This window comes from Orcinus orca, chromosome 14, assembly GCF_937001465.1.
Source record: "Orcinus orca chromosome 14, mOrcOrc1.1, whole genome shotgun sequence".
NCBI lineage: Eukaryota > Metazoa > Chordata > Mammalia > Artiodactyla > Delphinidae > Orcinus > Orcinus orca.
The window spans coordinates 76,511,186-76,536,479 of NC_064572.1; the positions used below are offsets into that span (position 1 = coordinate 76,511,186).

Genomic DNA, 25,294 nt, shown 5'->3' on the forward strand with positions numbered 1-25,294 from the left:
GAGGCTCCCCTTCCACAATAATTTAGAAATAAAAGTAATCTTCGAAAGCCCACATAAAATGGATGAGCTTAGGCATTGGTGAAGACTTTTGGAGAAATTTGGGGATTATTTAAAATGCTAATCAAAATAGCTGGTGAGTAATTCCAGGAAAAGATGTTTATACTAATGCTTTTTTTTTTCCTGCTGTATTTTAATCTAATCCAGTGGCTTTACATTTTGAAAAATGTACCTAGCAAGCTAGTTAAATATGAATTTACTGTTAATAGAAGTTACATTAAGGAAGACTGTAGACTGAGCTGCAGGGCTCCCAACCACGGCCTGCAACTGCCAGCGCTTCACTAGATGAGGCACAGGCCAAGAGGGTAATGGCCCTGGTGGGCTTTTCCTCAGTAAATTAACGTGAGTTTACATTCTTCTCAGAGAGAATTGGTGTTCTCTGACGTGCACCCATTAATATAAGTTAAGAGACGAAGTAGTTTAATTATATATCACGCCACATAAGGCTTTATAACTTGTACCAAGACTGTCAATATTGGAGTCAATAAAAGTTGAGTGACTGTGAAATAAGATTCTGAACAATTAATTTTAAAACCAGAATAGTATGAAGAGCAAATGGAAATTATAGATGTATGTAAGTTTATTATATTAGTCCCATTTTTCTGGTTTGTATTATATAAAATAATTAAGTTTTACTTTAAAAAATCCATCATGATTAAACTGGAAAGAATGTTCGTACGTGCCTTTTTAGGAATAGTTTTAAATGTGCTGTATTGGCTTTTTAAAACTGGTTGAATTCTCAGAAACATGTTTTAAGTAAATTAAGAATGTTTGTTTTGGGACTTCCCTGGTGGCACAGTGGTTAAGAATCCACCTGCCAATGCAGGAGACAGGGGTTCGATCCCTGGTCAGGGAAGATCCCATATGCCGCAGAGCAACTAAGCCTGTGTGCCACAACTACTGAGCCTGTGCTCTAGAGCCCGCGAGCCACAGCTACTAAGCCGGCGTGCTGCAGCTACTGAAGCCTGTGCGCCTAGAGCCCGTGCTCCGCAAGCCCGCGCTTGCCACAGCTAGAGAAAGCCCACACACAGCAACGAAGACCCAACGCAGCCAAAAAATTAATAAATAAGTTTATTGAAAAAAAGAATGTTTAAGAGCTTGTGTTGGAAAATGATTTCTTACATTTCTGCAAGAAAAAAATATCTAACTAGCTGTGAGTGGAACAGAAAATCAGACAATCCTGTTTTTTAAAAAATCCTTACTATAGTGATAGTTTTAATAAAACCACAAAGCATTTGTTGGAAAGGATCTTGAAGGTCATGTATAATAGTTAACGTTCTACCAGATGTGTAAATCTCTCTTACGTCACCCCAAATAGTCATGCAGGCTCTCCTTGAACAGTGCCACTGATATTGGATTTATTACCTTTCTACTCAGTTCATAAATCTTACCTTCTGTCTGGTTTTAGAGCTCTTTATGTATATGATGTATGACTTCTACTAGACTGTAGTCTCCTTGAGGGCAGATTCAATATTTAAATCCCTAATATCCTGCTTATAATAAGTGTTTTCCCTGTAACAACGTTCTCAAATGTATTATTATTATTTTTTAAAATATTTATTTATTGGGCTTCCCTGGTGGCGCAGTGGTTGAGAGTCTGCCTGCCGATGCAGGGGACACGGGTTCGTGCCCCGGTCCGGGAGGATCCTGCATGCCGCGGAGTGGCTGGGCTGGTGAGCCATGGCCGCTGAGCCTGCACTTCCGGAGTCTGTGCTCCACAACGGGAGAGGCCACAACAGTGAGAGGCCCGTGTACCACACACACACGCACAAAAATTTATTTATTTGGCTGCGTCTTATTTGCGGCATGCGGGATCTTCATTGCGGCATGTGGCCAGCATGGGGGATCTTTAGTTGTGGCATGCGAACTCCTGTTTATGGCATGTGGGATCTGGTTCCCTGACCAGGGATTGAACTCGGGCCCCCTGCATTGGGAGCATGGAGTCCCAGCCACTGGACCACCAGGGAAGTCCCATCAAATGTATTATTGAAGTAATCAATCAATAAGTTCTAATTTGGGGACATTCTACTTATTAGAAAATTGCTCCTTAAATTGAACTCTTCAACTTCTGTCAGCTGGTCCTATTCCTTTCTGCAGAGTCTCCCAGCCCAAGGGTGGGGCTTCATCTTTAAGGTGAAGCAGCTCCTTATTATTGCTCCCTTGTTCTTCCCTTCCACAGTGAGGGGTTGGGGCGGGGTGGGGAAGCTGATCTCAGTTGATGGGTTTCTTTGAAACAACAGTGGTATTCATTTCCCTTTGCCGCTGCAAGGTCTCAGATTTGACTGGACCTAAATCAACGCCTTTACTCACCAAAGCACATGGGTTCTTTGCTTTGTTTTCTTTTTTTTTCGTTGCAATTCCAGTCATGCTCCATTCTTAAAATTACTTCATGATATCCTGCTCAAGAGAAGAGTTCCTTTCTGGATGGTGCCAAGAGTCAGCACCTGGCTGTGGTAAACACCGAGTCAGTATAGATGGTAAGAAATAATCACTTTAGGGTGGTTCTATGGTTACAGCACCAGAATTATTGTGAGAGAGGTCCCTCCTCCCCTCAGGAGAAGAACTTACACAAATATCTGTGAATATGACTCTTAAAATTCAAAGCATAGACTGCTTTAGAACCACAAAGGATATTATATTACAAAGTTCAACTTCCTCATTTTATAGACAAGGGAGTCACATTCAGAGTGTATTGTCCTAGGTTAGCTAGCTAGTGGTGGTATGAAAAGCAGAGACCAACACCCTTTATTTCTATTATCTCTCTGTGTCCAGAGTACTTTCTCATACAGCTCTCTTCAGATGTCAAATTAGGTTGTCTTTTCTGTATCATGTACTGTCACGTAAAATTTAAATATAAAATCCACCAGAGGGAAATAAATGCTTTGGTTAAAATGTGTCCTGTGATTTATCATGTAAGGAGCTTAAGGGTATGTATTCAATAAACTTCAAGTAGTAGCATGTCATTCTGTCTATAGCAGCCCAAATACTGACTCTCTAGTGAAAAGAGAAAACCCAATTGTCTTCAAGTTGCCCCTAAGTCATCTTTTTCTCAGAAAATTTAAATTCATTAAAGTGGCAGCTAGACATTTTGGAAATATAGGATCATAAATAAATAAAATTGAACTAGTTAATGAAATAATCCAATATTTAACCTGATTAGAGGTAAATAGTCATCAGTACCAAAGTTGAATTCTTGGCATTATTTGTTGTGGGAATACGTATATTTGTTATATTGGGATACACGTACCAGTTTTACTGTCTCAGTGAGAGCAATACGTAATGGTGATCCTTGGATTTCAGAGAATGGGAACCAGGCCTGAAGTTGATTTTTTAAGTGCCTACATGTACTAGAAAAAAAGGAGAATGGAATGAATGAACTTGTAGAATTGCTTCCTTCTCCATAAGTTGTTGAAAGTTATAATTATAAAAATTTGGACCATAGACAAGAATTTACTTTTTCTGTGTGTGTGTGGTACACGGGCCTCTCACTGTTGTGGCCTCTCCCGTTGCTGAGCACAGGCTCTGGACGTGCAGGCCCAGTGGCCAGGGCTCACGGGCCCAGCCGCTCCGCGGCATGTGGGATCTTCCCGGACCGGGGCACGAACCCGTGTCCCCTGCATCGGCAGGCAGATTCTCAACCACTGCGCCACCAGGGGAACCCTATACTTGTGACTTTTAATTTTTCTTTTAATGACGAAATCACTTAAATTCATAGCATTCTATAAGACTTCGAGAGTTTGGTTATAAAAACCATCCAACAAAGTACAAGAAATACAAAACAATATTTAACATAATCCCATAAAATTATCTTTAATATGCTGTTGTATTTCATGTGGTGAAAGTCTAACCTCTATTCCTCATCCATAAAGTGCGGTGGACAATCTATTCTGCCACCTTTGGAGCTTGCTTCTAAGTCTCCAGTAAGATAATTCTCATGAATTATATTGACAACTGAAAAAATACTATACCAAAGTAAGGCTTACTGAAATTCTGATCGAAACTGACCCAACATTGTCTTATGAACATTGCCTCAAAACCAAACATGTTTATTTCCTTTATGATAAAATTGGTATATTGCACTTTGTAATGCATTAATAATTTCTTGGTACTTTTGTAATATGTAGCAGTAACTATTTCTTTGATAAAAATGTATTAAAGAAGGCTGTTAAAATCAAATTTAGAGGAAGACTTTTGAGCAAATTTAGAATAATTTTACTAAATAGTAAATAATTTTCAATTATTTTACCTTAATTTCTTTTCACCTGAAACAGGAAATCAGTGCAGCTAATTATTTAACTCTCCAAGCCTCACACTTCGGAACAGACAAGATCACCCATATCAACATACCTGGATGGAAATCAGATGGCAATGGCAGCAAGACGTGCAATGTATGATGTGAATAAACGCTTCTTGACACTAGTATGAAAGCTTTATGTTTAATGTGAATGTACTTTGCAAGGTACTAATGTATTCATGGAAATTCTCCATTCAGTTATTCACATTGTCCGTGTCCCAAGGCCTCAAATGAATTACCCATTTCCCATTTATTTTCACTTATTATGAATCACACAGATTATGATGGAGGATTTTTATAATTATTCTTTGGTAAATTCTCATCTTTGACAAAAGATTGAGTGGTGTGATAAATTTCTCATTTATTTTAAGGAAAACATTTCCAAGTTCACTCCATGAAATTAATTTTCCTCTCTTTTATACCAGGGTTAATAGACTGCTAATGTAGTAAGAATTAATTATTTATAAGCCATACAGTGTGGTAGAGTCAGGCTGTCTGAAATCATATTATGGTTCTATTTACTAGCTCTGTGGTCATGGGCAAGTTAACCTATCTGTGCCTAGGTTTCCTTCTCTTTAAATGAGTATTAAGTTAGTATATGTAAAAGGGTTAGGACAGGGCCTAGCATGTAGTAGGTTCTCAATACCTGCAAATGTTATTTCTTATTGTGAAATCAGTTGTTCAGGCACCTTGATTTTCTTTAATTCTTACTTTTTAATACTTACAATAAATCTTTTTAGGTGTTCCTAAAAGTAGAAGATGTGAACTGCATTAATTTACACTGGATTAATGGTTTGCTGAAATATATCCACGCTGTAAGCAATGTCCGTGCTGTTGGTGCTGAGATAGCTTATTGTATTGATGTTCTTGTGGTAAGAACTGTTGATTTTTTTAAATTATATTTAACTGACTTTGTATCATAACACCAAGAATTTGGGGGTAATTCTGTGTTCTTTTTTATTAGTTTACACATATACTGAACACGTGAAATAATAAGCATTGGTGTATGATAGCCAAAAAGGGAAGTTACTTCCTGTGAAAGAAGTGCCTGTGGTTCTACAAAGTGCCACTTGGTGGCAGTGTCCCTTCACAGGCTCCTCACCAAATCCTTCCCCACCCCCCAAGGTTACTGCCACGGTCAGTGTGTAGGACCATCTCCCTTCGTTTTCATCACATTGTAAACCTATCCTTAATGATAGAGAAGAAACTGTTTCTGCCTTATGGATGCTATTTGTGTAGAATGTGAAATGCATTTTCCAGCAGAAACTGGTTCTATGGCAGTGAATTAGGTCCATGGGCCAGTCCAGGCATGACCCTTTAACCTACACGTTTTCTAAAAGAATAAAACAGACTTTGCTATTTATGAGGGATATACTTTGAGACATTTATAACTCTCCAGAAGCTCTACCATAATAGAAAGTAATTGCACACCGTGAAATGCAGTGAAGTAAAGTCTAAAGATTTGTGACGCTTTCAGATTCTTAAGGAGAGTTCACTCCTTCCATCCAGCAACTATTTCACTCTGCACTTGCTGTGGGCCCGGCTCTGTTCTAGGCACTGAAGGTACATGGTGAGTGAGACAGTGTTTCTGCTCTGGCCAAGTGTGGAAACAGTACTGTGGAGAATTCCAAGGCAACGGGAGGGGGCGTGACAGGACCAGCACCTCACTTAGATGGTGGGTCAGGGAAGGTGGCGTAGAACACTGAGCCAGTTAGGAAACAGCCTGGAGAAGAGTCAGGGAACCAAATACTCACCTTCTTCTGCCCCCACTTCTCTATCTGCAGCCACTTCTCTGTCTGTACCCACTTCTCTATCTGCCCCCCACTTCTCTATCTGCACCCACTTCTCTGTCTGCCCCACTTCTCTATCTGCCCCCCAATTTATCTGCCCCCCACTTCTCTATCTGCACCCACTTCTCTATCTGCACCCCACTTCTCTGTCTGCATCCACTTCTCTGTCTGCCCCCCCACTCCTCTGCCTGCCCTTGCCGCTCTGTCAGGGGCACTACAGTACAAGGAAGAGCTCAGAGTGAGTCTTTGTCCAAAAAGGATAAAATCAGATTCATCGCCTCTTCAGAGAAAAACCAGTCCTAAGCTTTTGTGAATTTCTTCCTTGATCTTGGGGCCTGAACTGTAGGCTCTTAAAGGTCTAGGAAATAAATAGGAGTGGCTTGTAGGAAGCTGGGAGGAGATTTTGCTGAACTGAAGAGGAAAGTGTTGGCTGACTTTAATGTTCAGTGAATTGTTCGCCCCCTCGGAAGCCCAAGGTGAAAAGCAGGAGAAGGTCTAGGGTGAGGGAGCCTGGAGCCCCCGAGAGTAATTCAGGAGCCAGACCTGCAGAAGGAGCAGCTAAGGAACAGGTAGGAGTCTCTTCCCTGCCCCCTCTTCTGTCATTTTATCACAGGATACCAGGATTAGCCCTGGGGCAAGCAGGTGCCTGGAATAGGGTTACCTACCGGTAGATGGGGAAGGAGGAGGAGAAAGCTGAAGGGGGGGAGGGTGAGAACCAATATCAGACACAGTCTGTAGGGGAAGATAAGAAAGCAAGCAGAGGTTTTAAATGGTGGCAGCAGTGGGGGACAGGGCCCCCTAACGACAGGAGCCACTGGGGCAGCCATTCACATGTAAAAATACTCTTCATAATGCAGCACATAATACTGTCATTACTGGTGAAAAAATAAATAGAAGATTTGATCAAATGACAGATTTATCCAAGTGAAGGCAACTGCATGATTTTCACTATTATGAAGAGAGCCTGAAACTTTGCTGAAACTAAAAATGTTTGCTCCTTTGTTCCCCATTAAGTTGATTGTGCGTGTGTGTGTGTAAACTCTCAGGCCGCATAGTCTCATTGTGAATATTCTTAAAAACTTTTTCTGAAGGCCAAAGTCATCCCAGACATTTGCTAGAGTTGCCTTAAAGTGGAGAAGACAGACACAGGCAAGGTGGATAATAGCGTGGGCGTGAGCTGCCTTTGCCCTGTGTTGGGGGCGTGCTGGATGGGTTGGGTCTCAGGAGGAATGGGCACAGGCTGGAAGCCACAGCCATGGTCACTGGGCTGTTCTCCTTCCTGCTCCCGAGGACTCTGAGGCCCCTTAGCACAGGGAGAAGAACTCTGACAGAAGGCATCCCTCCAGCCCACCTGATGCTCTCTGCTTCAGCTGGAGAAGGATGTAGTTGAACGTGGGGTCGCTTTGTCACTTTACCAGTCCCCATCCTGGGTGTGAGAGGGAGAAACATGTCAGCTCCTTTTTCATTTTAAGCCTATTTCAACCATTCTACTGGTCTTTTAAAAATAGTTGTTCTGTTTTCCTTTGAAAAAATCCTATCAGAAAAAATTTGGATATTCCCCTTCTAAAGTGCACTTGATTGGCCGCAGCTTGGGAGCTCATCTGGCTGGGGAAGCCGGGTCAAGGACGCCAGGCCTTGGAAGGATAACTGGCAAGTCAGCCCTGCAGATGGGCCTTGGGTTTGTTTACATATTTGTTTATGCACAAAATGTCAAGTATCTGAAGGCCAAACGAAGTCTCAGAAGCAAATGTAAGACAGGAGAAAATGTGACTCCCCCAAACCAAAACCTGAAACGCTTCCAAAGTGTGAGTGTGTAAATCCACGTTCAAGGGGTGTTCACCACAGCGTTATCTGTGGTGGCAAAGTAATGGAAGCTGTGATCATCCACTGTCGGGGACAGTTGACTGAATTATGATGCACTCCATGCTTTGCAGTTCCATACCAACTAATAACACAGAATGAGATAGAGCCCTGATGACGGTCCTGCTCGTCCAGTGTAGCTGGCAGTGCTGAACTGCTTTGTTTAAGGCCCATGCCATTGCAGTTGTGAACATTTTGAATATTGCCCCTGGACACACTGTTAAGTCTAAAAACAAGTTGCAGAGTGAACCCTATGAATTAGGGTTTTGAGGATGATACTTAATTGTATCCCTTCCCTGCACTCTGACTTTTTAGTGGGACTCTCCCAGACCTTTCCCATCTTGACCTTCCTTGGCCCCTCTGCAGAATTTGACCCACTGGCCCCTCTGTGCTGTTGGAACCCCTTCTCCTCTTGGCTCCTGTGGTTCCCCATCTTCTTGGTTGTCTTTGTTCTTGTCTGACAGCTTCTTTCCAGGCTCCCTTGCAGGTGCCTTTTCTTTCGCCTTCCCTTACTCGTTGGTATTCTTCAAGGTTCTATCCTAGGCCCCCTCTTCTCTCCTCTCCTCTTCTCATTCTGTCATTTCTCTCTCCATGCTTATATTAACCAGAAAAATAGAAACAAAACCTGAATCGTATGACAGGCTGTTACACTGAGTAATGCACACCCACAACTGCGGCACTTTCGTTTCTCACTCATGCCGCATTTTCCCAAAGGTCAGCTGCAGCTCAGCTCTGAGTCCTCTCCACTCTGGGGCCCGCTCTCCACTTAACAGCAAAGAGACTTTGCTAAAATACAAATCTGACCGTAAATCTCCCCTTCTGCAAACTTGTAAGAGCTGCCCATCGACAACCAGGTCATGTCCAAACTCATCGTGGCTCAGGTCGCATCTGGCTCCTGCTTAAAATGCTATCTTCATCTTTCACCAAATTCTAAAGCTCTGTGCACCAGCCCTTGAAAGCTAGTTACAGTTTCCCAAATGTGGTTAACCCTCTCGCCTGATGGTCACGTATATTCTCTATCCTCTTCCCAGGATGCTGCTGACCCCATCTTCACCCTGGCTGGCCTTCTGTTCCCTCACATCTCTGCTTGTATTTCTCATCTCCAGCAGACGCATGTCCTAGTTTCCCAAAATTGGGTTACGTGTTGCTTCTCTGTACTTGCATAACACCTGTGCTCACCTGTCTCAGCATTGAGCACACTGCATTGTAGTGCCTTCCCCACCAAATAGAAAGCTCCTTGAGGACAAGGCTAGACCTTACTCCTTGTACCCAGGTGCTGAACCCTGTTCCTGGCACATAGTAAGTGCTTGATAAATAACTGTCAAACGTGTAAATGAGTTATGTGAATGATCATAACATTTTAAGGACCCTAGATATCTTACCTTTGTTTTAGTAGACATTTGAACAGCAGACAATGGGTTGAGAGTCTGGCCACCAGGCTCCTGGTCCATTTTGCACCTAACATATGATGGCCTTGTCAAGTCCCTTCACTTTCCTGGGCTTCGGGCTTTTGTTTTTCTTATAATGAATGGAACTAAGTGAGCCTTAGCTGAGGACTATGATTCTATTATTTTAACTGTGTTGCTTTGAGATCCCTCTTTACATTTTGAAGAGCTCTCATCTTTTATTTTTATATTTTTGTGTATAAATGTTGCTTTTAAGATGGTCTACAATCCGTAACCTTAGTTATATGTATGATATTGCATGTACAGATCCTAGAATAGCCACCTTGACTTTTCTGACTCCGTTAGCTACTTGGGCATTGTCTAGACACAGCCTCACTTGTGTGTAGGAATCCGACATTGCAGTATATACAGACCCTGAATTTATAAATGTAAACAGACCCTACAGTTTATGTATCTGACCCTCAAGCTGAGTGGTGTTTGACCTACATAAATCATATAAGAAAGAATACCTTGCATTCACCATCTATCCTTCCAAAATAACAACACTATCCATGTACTATCAATGTACTTTTGTATGTCTTAGTTTAATACACATTATGCTTTTTCCTAGGGTTGGACCCAACTGGGCCAGGTTTCCACAGCACTCTAAATGAAGTCAGGCTGGACCCCTCAGATGCCAACTCTGTTGATGTTATTCATACAAAGGAAGTTCGCTTCCTCTTCGAGCTTGGTAAGTTTTTAACACAAACTGAAACTACACTGAAACATGGAGGAGAATTTTAGAAGCGTTTATCCTGCTTTTTAAAATTTCAGGTGTTGGAACTATTAATGCTTGTGGCCACCTTGACTTTTACCCAAATGGAGGGAAGCACATGCCAAGATGTGAAGATTTAATTACACCTTTATTTAAATTTGATGTCAATATTTACAAGGAAGCTAAATACTTTCTAAAATATGAGGACTGCTGTTATAAATTCAGTGAGCTCCCTGCTTGGATAGAATCTATGTCCTTTTGTATATAATATAATATAATATAAAAATATGTTTTAGCCCAAAACACAGTTGCATGTATGAAGTTCCCAGCAGTTGTGAGATCTGCAAGGTCAGGGTCCACGTCTTAGTTACCTCTGCAACCCCAGGGTCTAACAGAATGTCTAGCATGTTGTACTCACTCAGTAGGAACAAGGAGGATGTATTCATCCAACAAATATGTATTGAGTGCTTACTATGTGCCAAGCATTATTCTAGGAATAGCAGATGTAGGAACGCATACAAAAGACAGAAGTCCCTCCCTGATGGAGCTAATATTCTAATTTGCTAGAAAAACAAAAATAGAATAAGTGCTAAGAGACAAAACAAAGCATGTAATGGGAATATGATGCGTTGGTGACAGTGGGGGTGACATAGGGGAAGGAGATTTTTGATAGGGTGGCCAGGAAGTCCTTACTGAAAAGATGACCTGAAGGAGTTAGCCAGTTAGGCATTCCAGGCTGAGGGGTGGGAATAGCAAATGCAAAGGGCCTGGGGCAGGAGCCTGTGAAGTTCATGGCAGTGAGGAGCCTGTTGTGGCTGAAATGAAGTGAAAGACAGGAGAGTAGTAGGACATTAAGTTAGAGAAGGAACAGGGCAGAGGGAGATAATACAGCACCTTATGGACTGTAGTAAAACTTCAGCTTTTACTCAAGTGAGAGGGGAGCCATGGGAGGATTTTGAGCAGAGAGGGACATGGTTTGACTTGCTTTTTAACAGAATCACTCTGAGTCACAAATTAAATTAATCACAAATTAAACAAATAATATTTAACCTTTTAAAGTGGTTTCTAATAATAATAATATCTATAAGGCACTTAGTTATAAGACACCAAAAAGTTATTATTTGGGAGTTCTATTCCTCCCTATCTCTACATATCGTCATCATGTAAATAATGAACTATATCATACATAACATATAATAATGCACAGTAATATAACGTATGATGACATAATAAATATCTGGAGGATTCTAAATATCCCATCACCTGATCCCATGTGGTCAGAATAGCTAGATGTTGTAATTATTTTATCTTCCATTTGGCTATTGTAGAGGAAAGACACACAGATCGTGACATTGAGAGTAACTCGACTTTCCTCTTCACTAGAGATAAGTTACAAAGTTTTAATAGCCGTTCTGAAAGAGTAAATGTAATTAGAAATATCTGTTTGCAATGACTACCTAAAAAAAAAAACTGGTGAAACTATGGATACTCAAAATGAGAATTAAAGCCAATTTGACCTAGTGCAGGTAAGCGAAATTCATTCAGAAAAGGCCCATTATAAAACTTATCTCTCTCGTTATTTGCCATATTATGATTTAAAATTAGTTCTATTAGGATAAAATATAGATCATAAGACTCCTTTACATAACTATATTAAGTGTTATATACTGAGCACTTGAAATTCTGTAAAAGAATGAATTCAAATAAAACATACATTTATCATAAGCTATCATTTTGAGATATAATTCCTACAACTTTATTGGATTAAAAGCACATTTATCATTCATGTTAAGTTTTAGATGACTTTTAAGCTTCAAGATATTCTGTTACATTATATTTATTACTAAGAAACCATTTACTTTTAAAGTTCATAGCTCCTAATATTCTAATGAACCATCTTGTCTAAATCACAATTAATTATGAATATAAATCTGTATGTAAGGAAACCTGATGTAAGAGAAGTCCTCCTTTTAAAAAAATGATGCCAATTCTTTATCTCTGCTATGTTGCATTTCTGAAATTATGCTGTCTCAGTTATCTATTGCATAATGAACCATAGTGGCTTAAGAGAATAATGGTTTTATTGCCCATGATTCTAAGCGTCAAGATGCAGGCAGAGTTCTGCCGAGATTCTGCTTTGTGATGTGTCCATTGGACGAATGCATGTGATTGCATCCAGCTGGGAGCTGGGCTGGGCTAAGCTGAGTGGGAAGGTCCAAGATGGCCTTCCACGTCTGGGGTCTTGGTACTAACTCTCCTCTCTAAGTGGTCTGTTATCCTTCAGAGCTTCTCTCCCCAGCCAGTTAACCCGGATTTCTTAACATGGAGGCTGGGTTCCAAGAAAGCAAGAGTAGATGCTGGAAGGTCTCTGAAGACCAAGGCCCTGGAACTTGCACAGTGTCAGTTCCTCCACTGACTCACACAGTGTCAGTTCCTATTGGTCAAAGAAGTCACAAGACTAGCCTGTAACCCCAACCCAGAAGGGAAAAAAAAACCCCAAAACAACTCCATCTCCTGAAGGGAAGAAGAGTAACAAGATATTGCAAAGGGGTGAGGACCTAGGAAGGAGTGATTCTTGGGAGGCCACAGTTGTAGATAAGTGACTTACCACATACACTAAAACCAAACTGGTTTCTCAAAAGTCAGCCAAGCTGGGTAGGTCATTGGAAGAATAGTCCATGTCAAAGAGTAAAAACATTTTTATGTAAGGAAAAGAGAGTATAAATGACTGGAATGCTATGATAACTTGAGAATGCACAAATGTACTTAGAACTTTTATGTATTATTGCAATAATCCTATTAGTAGCTGTAATGTTATGCCTGACAATGGCAAAACTAATTTGTCTGTAGCATTCTTTACAATACCTCCCACCTGTCTCACCTGGAAGCTCAGCTGAAGGTGTGCACTGGTTAACCTTGCTGGCTGTTCTATGACTGAACAGGAGGGAGTTCAGTCACTCCTGCAGAAACAGGGATACGGAGAATTAATTGGTCTAAGGCAGAGATGCTATGTGCACCATGATACTCAGAGCTCTAAGTGCTTACATCAGAGATCTGGGAAGTGTTGGGGATATTAGTGTCAGAGCACAGTCACCTACATTTGCATTTGTTTATTTATCCTGATTGAATGTCCCTTTAGAGTCACACGAATTCTTTCGTACAAGAAAATGATATGTAATATTGATAAATGTGGAATATCCAAGCCTACACACAAGGTCTGGTGACCTAGACCCAAGTCAAAAAACTATCATTTAAAATTACTTTTTCTAAGAAATGGTTCATACTATCAGTTAATTGGAAATTGTTTTCACAGAAGTGTTTTCCTTCTTTGATTGCAACCATGCCCGAAGTCATCGCTTTTATGCTGAAAGCATTCTCAATCCCGATGCATTTATTGCTTATCCTTGTAGATCCTACAAATCTTTCAAAGCAGTGAGTAAAACGTTTTGCAGTGTAATTTAATTAGCAAGTCATTTTTTGAAGCATGATCAGCCAACTAAAAATTAGAGCATTGAGTATGTAGCAAAAAAAAATGCATCTGCCATTTTGGGAAATAATAGATTCTTTCTGTGCTGAGTACTGAACAGTCACTGGGGTTGCTGGAGGGCTTAAATAACTAAACCAACTATTTGTATTCAGGTTGTTGTGGCTCTTTTGAATTATATCCAATTTTGCTGTTTTGGCCATTTGTTATGCCATAATTAGATGCTACTATCTAAAAGGGCAAAAATTTTTGTGTGTATATATTTTAAATGTCATCCTCAAAGATGCCCCGAGAAGCCTGAACCAATCCATAGCTACAGTGAAACATATTACCATTTACTTGGAACATGAAAATTATTTTTATTAAAATTTAATTATTTATACAGAGCAGAGCTGAGGCGTAGATAGCTCACAGGAGATCCATGCAGTTCAATACATTACAAAATGCCAAATCTGATTTTGCTTGAGTCAGAAAGCACGGGGTCCCAGATCTGAGCTGAACCTATTTTTCATTTGGTTATCGTCGTGAAAAAAGGAGAAAGAAAATGCATTTTGTAGCGGGAAGTGGAAAGGTTTTGCTGCTTGTGCGTTAGACACCTACCCCCTGTTTTATCAGGGAAGAAAAATGTGGGGTTTCCAGCCGAAGTGTGTTGTAAGTGATAGCATTTTGTGAATAAGTACAGTGTTGGGACAGGAATAAGCATTTCCCTCCTTTTACAGAGCAAGGTGAGTGAGCCCTCAGGCTGTCTTCTCAGTTTCCTGAGCAAGTTGTCCTTACTCGTATTGTGGCTGGTGAACTGCTGCTCTTGGAAAGCTTGCCATCCAACCACTGGCACTTCCTCAAAACCTTCAAGCTCCAGATGCTGGTCTGAATGGCTCAATGGATGCTGACATTTACGACACCAAAGGCAGGTGGAAGGAAGCAGGTTCTCAGAGTCACAGTGGATTCAGAGTTAGTGCGGTTCAACCTGCTAAACTGGAGAACCACAGGCTCCTGTGCCACGTGGATGCCGATTACGGCAACAAACTAGAGAACATCAAGTCAATTTCCTTGACATGTTTTATTGTACTTTTACCCAACAGTCATAAAAAATGAGATGAAATTTTAAAAAATAAATAAAATAAGGAGGGCCAGGCTGTCTGATTCACATTTTTGCTCCATCACTTGATAGACATGCAACATTGGACAGATTGTTTACTTCTCTGGGCTTTAGTTTCCTGATCTGTTAAATAAGGAAAGTAAAAGCATTATAATAATAAGGGACTTTGTAAGGAGTAATTGACCTAAATGCATATAAAGTGCTTCAAACAGTGCCTTGCACATGGTAAGCATTCAATACATATGAGCCCCTGTTATTTTGTTAGTATTTTTATTCATTAAAAATGGAGTTTTAAATGGGGTGTTTTACTATAGTCCTAGCCTAAGTGTCCATGGTTTAAAAATCTAAAAGTTCAAAACCTAAAATAGCAAATACTCCAACACTGCTACCCAGATTTTTTTAAGTTAATATTTTGTTAGTTTTGCTTTAGATTTTAACACATACAGATAAAATTGAAGTACCTTACATTTCCTTAATGCCCTTCCCTAAGGCAGACTTTGAAGCAAATCAATATACATATATCATATAAATAGTATCATACTGTATCTTTCTGAATTTGTTTTTAAATTAAATTTTATAAATTTAAGATCTACATTGATGTTTATAGACCTATTGTATTTATTTTGTAGGAATCTGCCACAATTTATTTATTCATTCCCCTACTAATGTGCATTTTGGTTGTTTGCAGTTTTTCTTATTGAAAGCGATTTTGCAATGAACACCTTTGCATATCGCCTTATGTGCTTGTGTAGAAGTTTCTTTATGACATATAATAGAAGTGAAATTGTCAAAGCATTATGTGCATTTCCATCTTTATTAGACATTACCAAATGTCTGTCTGCAATGTCTGTTAATTTATATTCCCATAAGAAGCAAATGAGAATTCCCCACTCCATGTCTTACCCATACTTGGTATTGCCGATTGTCTTAATTTTTGTGAATCTGCTGAGTATGAAATTGTATGTTGCTTTAATTAGCACGTTCCTGACAACTGGTAAGATTGAGTATCTTTACATAATCATTGACAATTTGAGTTTCCTCTTCTGTGGATTGTTTATTCATATCATTTACTAATTTTTCTAACAGGCCCTTTTTCTTTTCCCTCAGTTGTTTTTGTTTTATTAAGTTTTGTTTTTGCAAACAGGCAGGATGGTCTGTTAGGCAACTTAGTCATTTTTAAATGCATATATACTTTATTTAGATTCCAAAAATTTCTGATAGTTTAATAATACATCCTGAGTTTATTGAAGGTGAACATTTCTAATTACCTCTTATTTTCTGTCACCAGCGAAATTGCTTCCGTTGTCACAAGGAAGGTTGCCCAATGATGGGTCATTTTGCTGATAGATTTCACCTCAAAAAAATGAAGGCTAATAGATCGTATTATGTTTTAAACACAGGGACTCTTTCCCCATTTTCCCGTAAGTATTGTAGCTGAATTTTATTGTAATGCTTTAAGGCACTTATCTTTTAAAATTCAACAGTTTTTACTGAGTGTCTACTAAATAAGTGGGCATTGGGCCAGACTCCGAGGATGCAGTGAAGAACAATGCAGTGAGTTTAGGCCAGGGGGAAAGCAAAAAAAAAAAAAAATCAGTTTCAATCCTGAGTAATAAACTTTCTTTTGGGAGATTTTCAAAGGAGGAACTTCTGCAACCAGATCAGGGGAGCCTTCCGAGGGGAGGTGATTTCCAAGCTGACTCCTGAAAAGTGAGTAAGAGGGAGAAGGAAATGGAGTATTCCAGGTAGAAGGAACTGCCTATGAAAATGCCTGGAGGTAAGAGAGCTGGAACTGAAAGAAGATCCCCCTGCTTGGATTGTAGAGACCAGGAGGAGGGTAACACGAGACAAAGGTGGGAGAGGTAAATTGGATCAAATAATGAAATTGTGCTCCATGTGGGAGGTTTGGGCTTTATCTTTGGGCAGGTAGAAGCAAAAAGGAACTGGGTGAATGGATTTGAGGGATGCAGAAAATGGAGAAGTCAAGGATGATTCTAGGTGGGTGGATGATGTGCCGTTTGCTGAACTTGGTAACACAGGCAGAGAGGCTGGTTTGGAGTAAGTTGATGGCTCAGTTTCTAACATGTTAGGTCTGAGATGCCCTTAGGACTTGGGCATGTACAGTTAGATATGGGTCTCGGCCTCTGGAGATGTGGTCTACGGTTACAGATTTAAGCATTTAGACAGTAATCTAAGCTATGAAAGTAGACGATGTAATTACCCAAGAAGACTGTGTCAAATGAGAAGAAAGAGAGCAGAGAAAGAGGCCCCTGTGAAGGAGACTGAGGAATGAATAGAGAGAAAATACAAAGCTGTGTGGGAGCTAGGGCAAGAAAGATGATGAGGAAGGGAGGGATTCACTGCACCAAATATGCTAAAAGGTCAGATGAGACGGGGGCCCAAAGGGGCTCTAGGGGTGAGCCACCAATTCCGTCATTGCTGAGTTTGGGGTTTCAGTGGAGAGGTGACGGTGGGAGCCATACGGCAGTGGAATGGGCTGAGGAGGGAAAGGGAGATCTTTGGCAATGATTAACTCACAGATTGAAAATTCTCTCTAGTAAAATTTTTCCCCTTTCAGAGGCTTTTCAGACAATTTTATGAAGAATTGCATTTTTTTTCTGTGTTATTAAGCATACAACAATTTCAGAATTCAGAATAAAAGATCTGTTTAGCTCTAGATTTTTTTTAAGTTACACTTGACCATTTGCAAGGGCTTTATCCTATTGACAGGCTTTGTGCTGACCCAGACCTATATTGGCTGGGCATTCCTAGTACACAGCCCTGCAGGAGAAGAAGGGACAGTTTACTTTGCCTCTAAGTCATTTTAAAAGCACAGACCTGGGCTTCCCTGGTGGCGCAGTGGTTGAGAGTCCGCCTGCCAATGCAGGGGACACGGGTTTGTGCCCCGGTCCGCGGAGCGGCTGGGCCCGTGAGCCATGGCCATTGAGCCTGCGCGTCCGGAGCCTGTGCTCCACAATGTGGGAGGCCCACATACCGCAAAAAAAAAAAAAAAAAAAAAAAAGCACAGACCTTATTGCTCAATAGGTTTTCTAGATTTTTTTCTGGATTAGTTGTCAAACTATGGCAAATTAAAACTTGGCTACAGAAAGCATACATGCCACAGATTACAAATTTAATGGATGAGAAAAGACACACACATTTTCTTAAAGTTATAAAAATGTCTGGAAAATTAAAGAATTTTCTTTAAAAGATATTGTTAAGCTATTTACATTTACAAAATCAAAATGTGAACGTTTATATGTTTTTTAAAATATAATTTCTCACCAAATTCACTCGAGCTATATAAAGTTGTATTTTTTCATGGACGTGAACAGCCCTGTTCCACTTTAACCTTGAAAGTTGTATTTACATTAAAGTAGCCAGGATGTCATGCTTTCTGTGTGTTTTAACCCTTCTTTCTCTTTATTTCCAGGTTGGAGGCACAAACTGTCTGTCAAACTTGATGGAAACAATGTCACTCAAGGAAGCATGTTTCTCCATGTAGGTGGAACAACAGAGAAGACAGGGGAGTTTGGGGTTGTCAGGTAGGTAAGGACGAGGACCTGGCAGGTAACAGTGCTGCACTCAGTTCTCAGTTCATCTGGCTCAGTAAGGCTCAGTCTTTTCTTTTCCTACAATACCACCAGCTATCTTTCTTTTTACTTTATATTTTCCAAATATAAAATAGAAATAATAATATCTACAGTTCCAGCTACAAACAGAAAATGTTAGGAAATGATAACATGAAAATACAGATCTAAAGCAAGGGGAAAAATTGACAGGAAACAAAATATATTTTTAATCCAGTCCATTAGTGTTATACAAATTTGGGTAGATCTCTTTTATTTTTATAGATTCCATACAAATTAAGACATTTATATAAATTGCCAAATTTCTAATAAGCTTTCTAAGTAGTACCCACAGGTATGTGCTATATGCTGGGACAGTCAAAGGAAGGAATAATTCAGTAGAGACATTCACTGTGCACGTTGGACTGAAGTCCCCTTTTATCTTGAATTTTCCTTAATATTTTCTTTGATCAGCCTTAGCATTTTTGTATTACATCTTTCATTTTCATTTCTTAATTTGGCAATCATTTCAGAATTAACATTATACATACTATTAGAGGTTAGCGTTGTGCAAACTGATGAACGGATTAGATGCATTGCCTCTGTGAGTTCCGTCATCTTCAAATACTGGGCAAAGGCACAAAAAGCAGGGATTTTATGGTTGTCCATTGAGGGCTGCTTCGGATCAACCGCTCTGGCAGCATCTGTGCTCATCATCTCACCTTGGCGCACCTGCCTCTAAAGATGGGTACGGTCAGTGATTGTCTTGATTCTGGTTCATGCACAGGCTCCAGCCCGTGGCTTCTAGCCCTGCCTCCTGCCGTTCGGCTTCGTTCATCTTCAGCTCAGCCACGTTACCCTGATTACTTCACCCAGCATTAAATAGATCCCCCCCTTTCCTCCCTTCCTGACTTTATCCATGCTGTTCCATGTTCCAAATACCCTTCCGTGTCTTAGCATGTCTCATATCCACTTGCTTTTCATATCTTCACTAAGCTATTCCTCTGAGAAGAGTTCAACACCATCTTGTGTCTGTGGCTCTGAGGCCCACAGTACACTCGCTGCCTAAGGCTGTGGGCTTTGTGTCCTGCCCAAAGGCAGCTGACGTGGGGCAGGTGGAGAGAAAGGTGCAGTTCCTGCCCCTTCTAAGATTTGTGACAATGTTTTGACATCTCTATACTTCTTTTGCTAATGTCTAAAGAAGCTATTTGTAATGTCCTTGCATAGTTATCCAGTCCTCTTTTTTAAGAATAATTAAACATTTCAGGTCCACAGTAGATGTCTTATCTTGAAATGAAGCCACTAAATGAATTTGTATGCTAGTCTATTCCCACTCTTCGGTCAACCTTTAAGAGTCTGGCATCACCGTAGATTATATTTTAGTTATTTGGGCTTCCAATGACACTGTCATGAAGAGCTGCACTGTGTGTGCACTGTGTGAAGGCAGTTCATGGGGCAACAGGGAAATTACCCCAATAATCTGGAAGAAAAGTTGTCTTCTGGTAATTAAATCAATTAATTTTACATGTAATGGAATAAAGCCCTAAGAATAGCAACATTCATTCGTTCACTCATTCAACAAACGTTCAAATGCCTATTATATACCGGGAATTGTTCTAACTGCCGGAGAAACAGACACAGGTCCTACTCTCATGGAGGTTACCTTCCAGTTAGAGGAGACAGACAATACATTAGCAAAGGAATAAGGAAATAGCAGCAATAGAGAAATCTCATCTGGTCTAATTTGGGCGTGCATAAAATATGCCTTATGTCTCAAGATAATCTACTTCTCTCTACTCTATTTCCACACTCACCAAAACATCATTTTTATCATCAGTTTGGTTACCCAATTCTTTTCATACAGATGAAGAAGGTACCAGGGAAAGGGTAGGAGAACATTTTGGTTAATAAAAAGGAAGCATTTCACCATTGTGAGCTGATGAACAGGCTTCTAGTTCTTATATGAGTTTTGTGTGAATTTAGTCTATCATTGGTAGTTTGATCATTTCCTGGTGTCAATAAAATCTAGTTTCTGATGCCACAAAGCCAAGACCAGATCTTTTATTATGGAGTACTCATCCCCTAAAAATCACCTAGTCAAGCTTCCCATTTACCTAACCCTTTTTTCAAGCTTCAGAATCATGCTGTTCTGAGAGGCTGACCAAAGTGAATGGAAAGAATAAATCTCCTATAAGCAAATGCCAGAAAATGAAATTTTCTCTTCCATGGTACACAGAGATGTTGTCTTCAACTTCAGCATTGTGAATACCCGGTGCAAGCTTATGAGTTTATTTTTCTCTTTACAGTGGAACACTGAAGCCAGGCATGACTTATACAGATTTAATTGATGCAGACATTAACATTGGAAACATTGCAAGTATTGAGTTCATTTGGAAGGAACTTTCATTTGAACATTCTCAGAATAAGCTGGGAGCAGAAATGGTGATAGATATATCTGGAAAATATGGATATGAGTAAGTCTTACTTTTTCCTTTGCACTTTCAAACATAGTTTAAACTTTGCAAATGACATTTAAAACCCATATATAATTTGAAATTTGAAAATAGTATAAAAATTTGTGCCATTGAAAGTTTTCAATTAAAGGAGATAAAAATTATTTAAGAAACCAATACTATATTTGTGAAAGTGTTTATAAAATAGTAACTACTCATTAATTAGAAGACCTACCTATGTCTTCCACCCCACCTACCCTGGAATTATATTAATATCTTTTTTCCCCTTTAAATTTTTCAGATCTGCCTTCTGTAGCTAGAACTTTGTAGGACCTAATATTGCCCAGATCCTGAAACCATGCTAATTCCAGATATAATCTCAATGGATTTACTTAATGGGAGCAATGGAAAAATTAAGCTGGTATCCAGACCAAGCTTGGCCCTTGTAAATGAGATAGAAATGTATAGTTGCCTTTTTTCTATATAGAATGTTTTTCTTATTGACAAGCTTTTATATGTCCCTTAAAACCAGACTGAGCCCTGGGATTCTGCGTTATCAGTGACAAAATAGAGCTGAGTTAGTATTTCCCTGAATAAGAGGAGTTGTTACAAGTAGGTGGTGTAAACTCATCAGAAAATGAGCCTCTGTCTGGTTGAGTGTTTGAAGTACATTTAGAGTATTTCCAGGTGGAATAATCCTTGTTCTAAAATGATTTGAAGAATATTTACTGTGTTGTTAAATCTCACTAAGACAAATTATGTCTATAGTTCATGATGTATAGTAGATGATAACCCTGTGGGTTGATACATCTATCGATTAATAATAAAAACTAATGAGAGCGCGTTAGTGTTTGCAAGGCGTTCCTTGGTCTTCAGGGAGTGTGTGAGGTAAGAGATTTTGGAGCTTATCTATGATATATGTCTCAGGTAGTAATGGGCCCTGAGGATCATCAGCCCCTCCTTCTAGAAGCCCCCACCACAGAATTACTCATCTCCCTGGGCCTTGAAGGTCCCATTGCAAATTTTTATTTAACCTAAAAGCAGCATTTCATTTCTAAAGCCCTTGACTAACTCTTTGTGTTTATAATAACAATATTGTAATATTTAAATGTGTCATTTGTGTTTTTTCTTTTATTTTGCTTCAATTTCGTCTAATTCAGTTGTCCTCATCCAGTGAAAATAAAAGATGAGTGTTTTTATTTGTTCTGTTCTCTACCACTGGGCTCAGTGTTTGGCCCATAGCACTGTGCTATGAATATTGTTGAAAAGAAATGATGACAGATACTCTGCAGAGGGTTTCTTGATTCTCCTCGTGCCTTGTTGCCAACTGAACCTTAAGAAGAGACCCATGGGTGTACGTGAACTTGAGTTGTGGCAGAAAGCAGAGAACAAAGTGGGGTGACCTTCCCGCTGAGCAAGGAGGAGATAGAAGGTTGATTGGAGAGCAAGGCTTAGTGGAAGGAGGAGAGGAGATAAGGGTGTGTTTGGCGTGATCCGGCTGAGCATCCTCCCTCCCTGGTGCCACATCAGCCTGAGGCCCACACCAGCCCAGGAACAGGGAGGCCGTGAACAGCCCTGTAGGAGGCTCCGAACCCTACTGAGTAACTGCATCGCAGCCCCAGCACTCCTGAGCAACCTGGCAGTGGAGTTGGTCCATGGCTCTGGGGGATGGAAACCTGTTAGAGCAGCTGCCCCGGGCCTGCACTGCTCTCTGCTCAGCCTTTCTTCCTTTCAGGAGGGGGCTGCCAACTGGGAGGAAGAATTATGAATCAGGATGCTGCACTAGGCTCTGTGTGTCCTGGCTTGCTTCCTTGTTCGAGGCGTCTCTGGGCTGGCTCTTTCTAAGCTTGAAAAGACAAATTGGAGTCACTTAACTTCTGGGAACCCTATTTTAATAAACTATAGGCTTTCTGTCCTATTGTTCTTAATATCTGTCCCCTTTTTTGCATTATAAGAATGTCATATGAAGAATAGTGCATGAGCTATCCAGGCAGATCTGAAAGTTCAAGGTGACATTATTTTCTGTGTGTATTGCTGCCTAGGAAAGCTCTTAAAAAAATGATTCTCTTGCTCTCTGAGTGCCCAGCGTTAACTGTAGCAGAGTATTGGGGGCAAAGTCTGTTAGGAAATTCTTCTGCTTCTTGAGCGAACTGCCCTTAATGCTGAAAAGTGACTTCCAATCCCATTAGCCATCACTTTCTCCACTGCCCATTGCCATCAGTTCACACTCGTACCTCGTCATCACATTACCCACAAATGCCCTCCTCTAAACTTGCACATGGGAGCATCCCCCTCTTGGACCACAACTGCTTTCCCTTCAGGCCGACGGAGTGAACTTCTCAGTCCTTGCAACTTCTGTTCCATTACCTTTCTACTTTCTTGAAACCCACCAACCCATTTCCTTTCACACCCAGCTTACGTTGCATGATAATTTAGTTTAGTAATAATGCTTATTAACACCCTAAACTCCCTTTTTTTTTGCATCCTGTTGGGCAAAACCTCAACCGGAGCACACCCAGTGTTCCTCTTCCTCTAGGCCAGCACTCAAATAGTTGAGGGCTACTGGGACAGTCATGTCTCAGAGAAGACATGTATAACTATAAACTGATCATCAACACTGTCCTGAAATTCTACCTGGTTTTTGGATTTTTGTTTATGTGTCTGTTTTTCGCTTTTTAACACCTCTTACCCCAAACTCTCCACCTACTTTATACAGAAAACAGAGGTCATCAGAGAGCAAATCTCTCCTCTTTTTAATCCAAACATGTCAGTTACTTACATCTGCATCCATTTTATCCTTTTTCTTTCTAATAAGGAAGCTGCCCTATCTCCCACCCAAGGCCAATGCTTGCCTCTGTGCTTTGGATCTCACTCTCTCTAGCCTTCTTGGGAATCCTATCCTATTGGTTACATTTTCTTTCCTTTGCACATTCAAGCTCTCATTGCTTTAGATTTTTTAAAGTCTAAGTCTCTCCCATTGGGGGAAAACAGTCATTCTCAACCCTGTTTTCCCCTTTAGTCTCATCTGACCTGAAAATAGCTCTCACTCGCTTTTCCAGTGACTGCCAGGTACGAAGTTGAATGGGAAGTTTTACTCATTTATTCCATCCCTCAACAGAACTCAGCACTGTTTTTTCTTTTTACTTTTTGTTGTAGAAATTTTCAAATATTCACAGCAGCAGAGAAATTGGTTAAATAGAACTCCCAAGAACTCGTCAACGAGTTAAATGATTTCCAGATTTTGCCAATTCTGTTCTAAGTGTGTCCACAAACACACACCCCCTGTTTTTGTTTTGTTTGTTTGTTTTTGCTGAACTATTTTAAACCAGATCCTACGTGTGATACCATCTCTCCCATTTACACATCAGTATGAATCTCTAAACAATAAATTTGTTGCACATAATCATAATATCTATTTTAACAATAAGTTTTAAATGAATTTAAGGTTAACCAAAAGAATTAACCATAATTCCTTAATATCATCTTACATTCAATTTGTTTTTAAATCTCCCAGATTGTCTGAAAAAGCTCTTTTCGGCAGTTGGTTTGTTTAAATTGGGATCCAAGCAAGATCCACAAATTGCATATGATTAACATGTCCCTAAGTCTCTTTTCATCTATAACAGTTCCCCTCCCCCTTCTTCCACACCAGTTGTTAAATAAACCAGGTCACTTGTCCTGTAAAATTTCTCACATTCAACTGATGGGATCCCCTTGGTATCATTTAGTGCATTCCTCTCTCCTGTGTATTTCCTGTAAACTAGTACTTAGGTCGGGACACTTGATGGGATTCGGATTCCTGTCCGCTGAGCAGTGGGGATTGACCCCCTCCATGCGAGATGGGTAATTTCTACACCTTACTTACAGCTCTCAAGTTAACTGGCGATCTTTTATTCAAAGGATTATATATGTACTCACTTTATAAATTTGAAAGGGCTATACCAGTTAGAGTTGTAGGTAAAACAAAATACTGATGGGCTTCAAATCTAGTTGCTAAATGGCAGGCTAAGAGGAGACAGGTGTCTTGAAGAAGGTTTACTAGGGTTTGTGCTCCAGGAAGATTGGAGGAAAGGGGCAAATTGTGTAAAGATCCAATTACAGAAGAGGCACTGAACTCTGCACTATGCCTAGGGCTGGAGGAGGTGGGTCATAAATGTTCCTGCAGAAGTTGAGGAAAATTCAGATACCTGGTGGAGTTGTGTGTCTGTTTCCCCAGGCTCCTCAGATCAGAGTGAATAATAGAAATTACTCTGCTTAACAGAGCCCTCAGGTTGTGTTGACTCTGCAGCTCTTCAGAACAAGCAGGGGGTCTCAGGAACAGAAGTATAATTTATGCCAAGTTATTGTTTCTCAGCCTTTTAAAACCTAAGCTCATGTTAGATAAACATAAAAATCTCGTGTTCCTCCTGGGGTCTTTACTCCTACACTTGGGAAAATCAATCTTTTTTCATATACCCTCTGGCCAAAAAGATTTCGTAAATCTTTACTTTCTGCAGATTGTGTAATAAAAATGATAGGTGTGTTTTCT

The 25,294-nt window shown here is 40.2% G+C and overlaps 1 protein-coding gene across 1 annotated transcript; it reads left to right on the plus strand.

Annotated features, from left to right (window-relative positions):
* Nucleotides 1–4,283: 4,283 nt before the first annotated feature.
* On the plus strand, nt 4,284–21,949 carry PNLIPRP3 (pancreatic lipase related protein 3; the record flags this gene model as incomplete). Its single annotated transcript, XM_049697076.1, is given in 9 exon segments — nt 4,284–4,445; nt 5,092–5,223; nt 7,683–7,791; nt 10,018–10,137; nt 13,475–13,593; nt 16,033–16,165; nt 18,178–18,289; nt 20,620–20,787; nt 21,068–21,949. Coding segments are annotated over 9 exon segments (1,119 nt in total), but the record flags the coding sequence as incomplete, so codon positions are not given.
* Between the last annotated feature and the right edge of the window lie 3,345 nt (nt 21,950–25,294).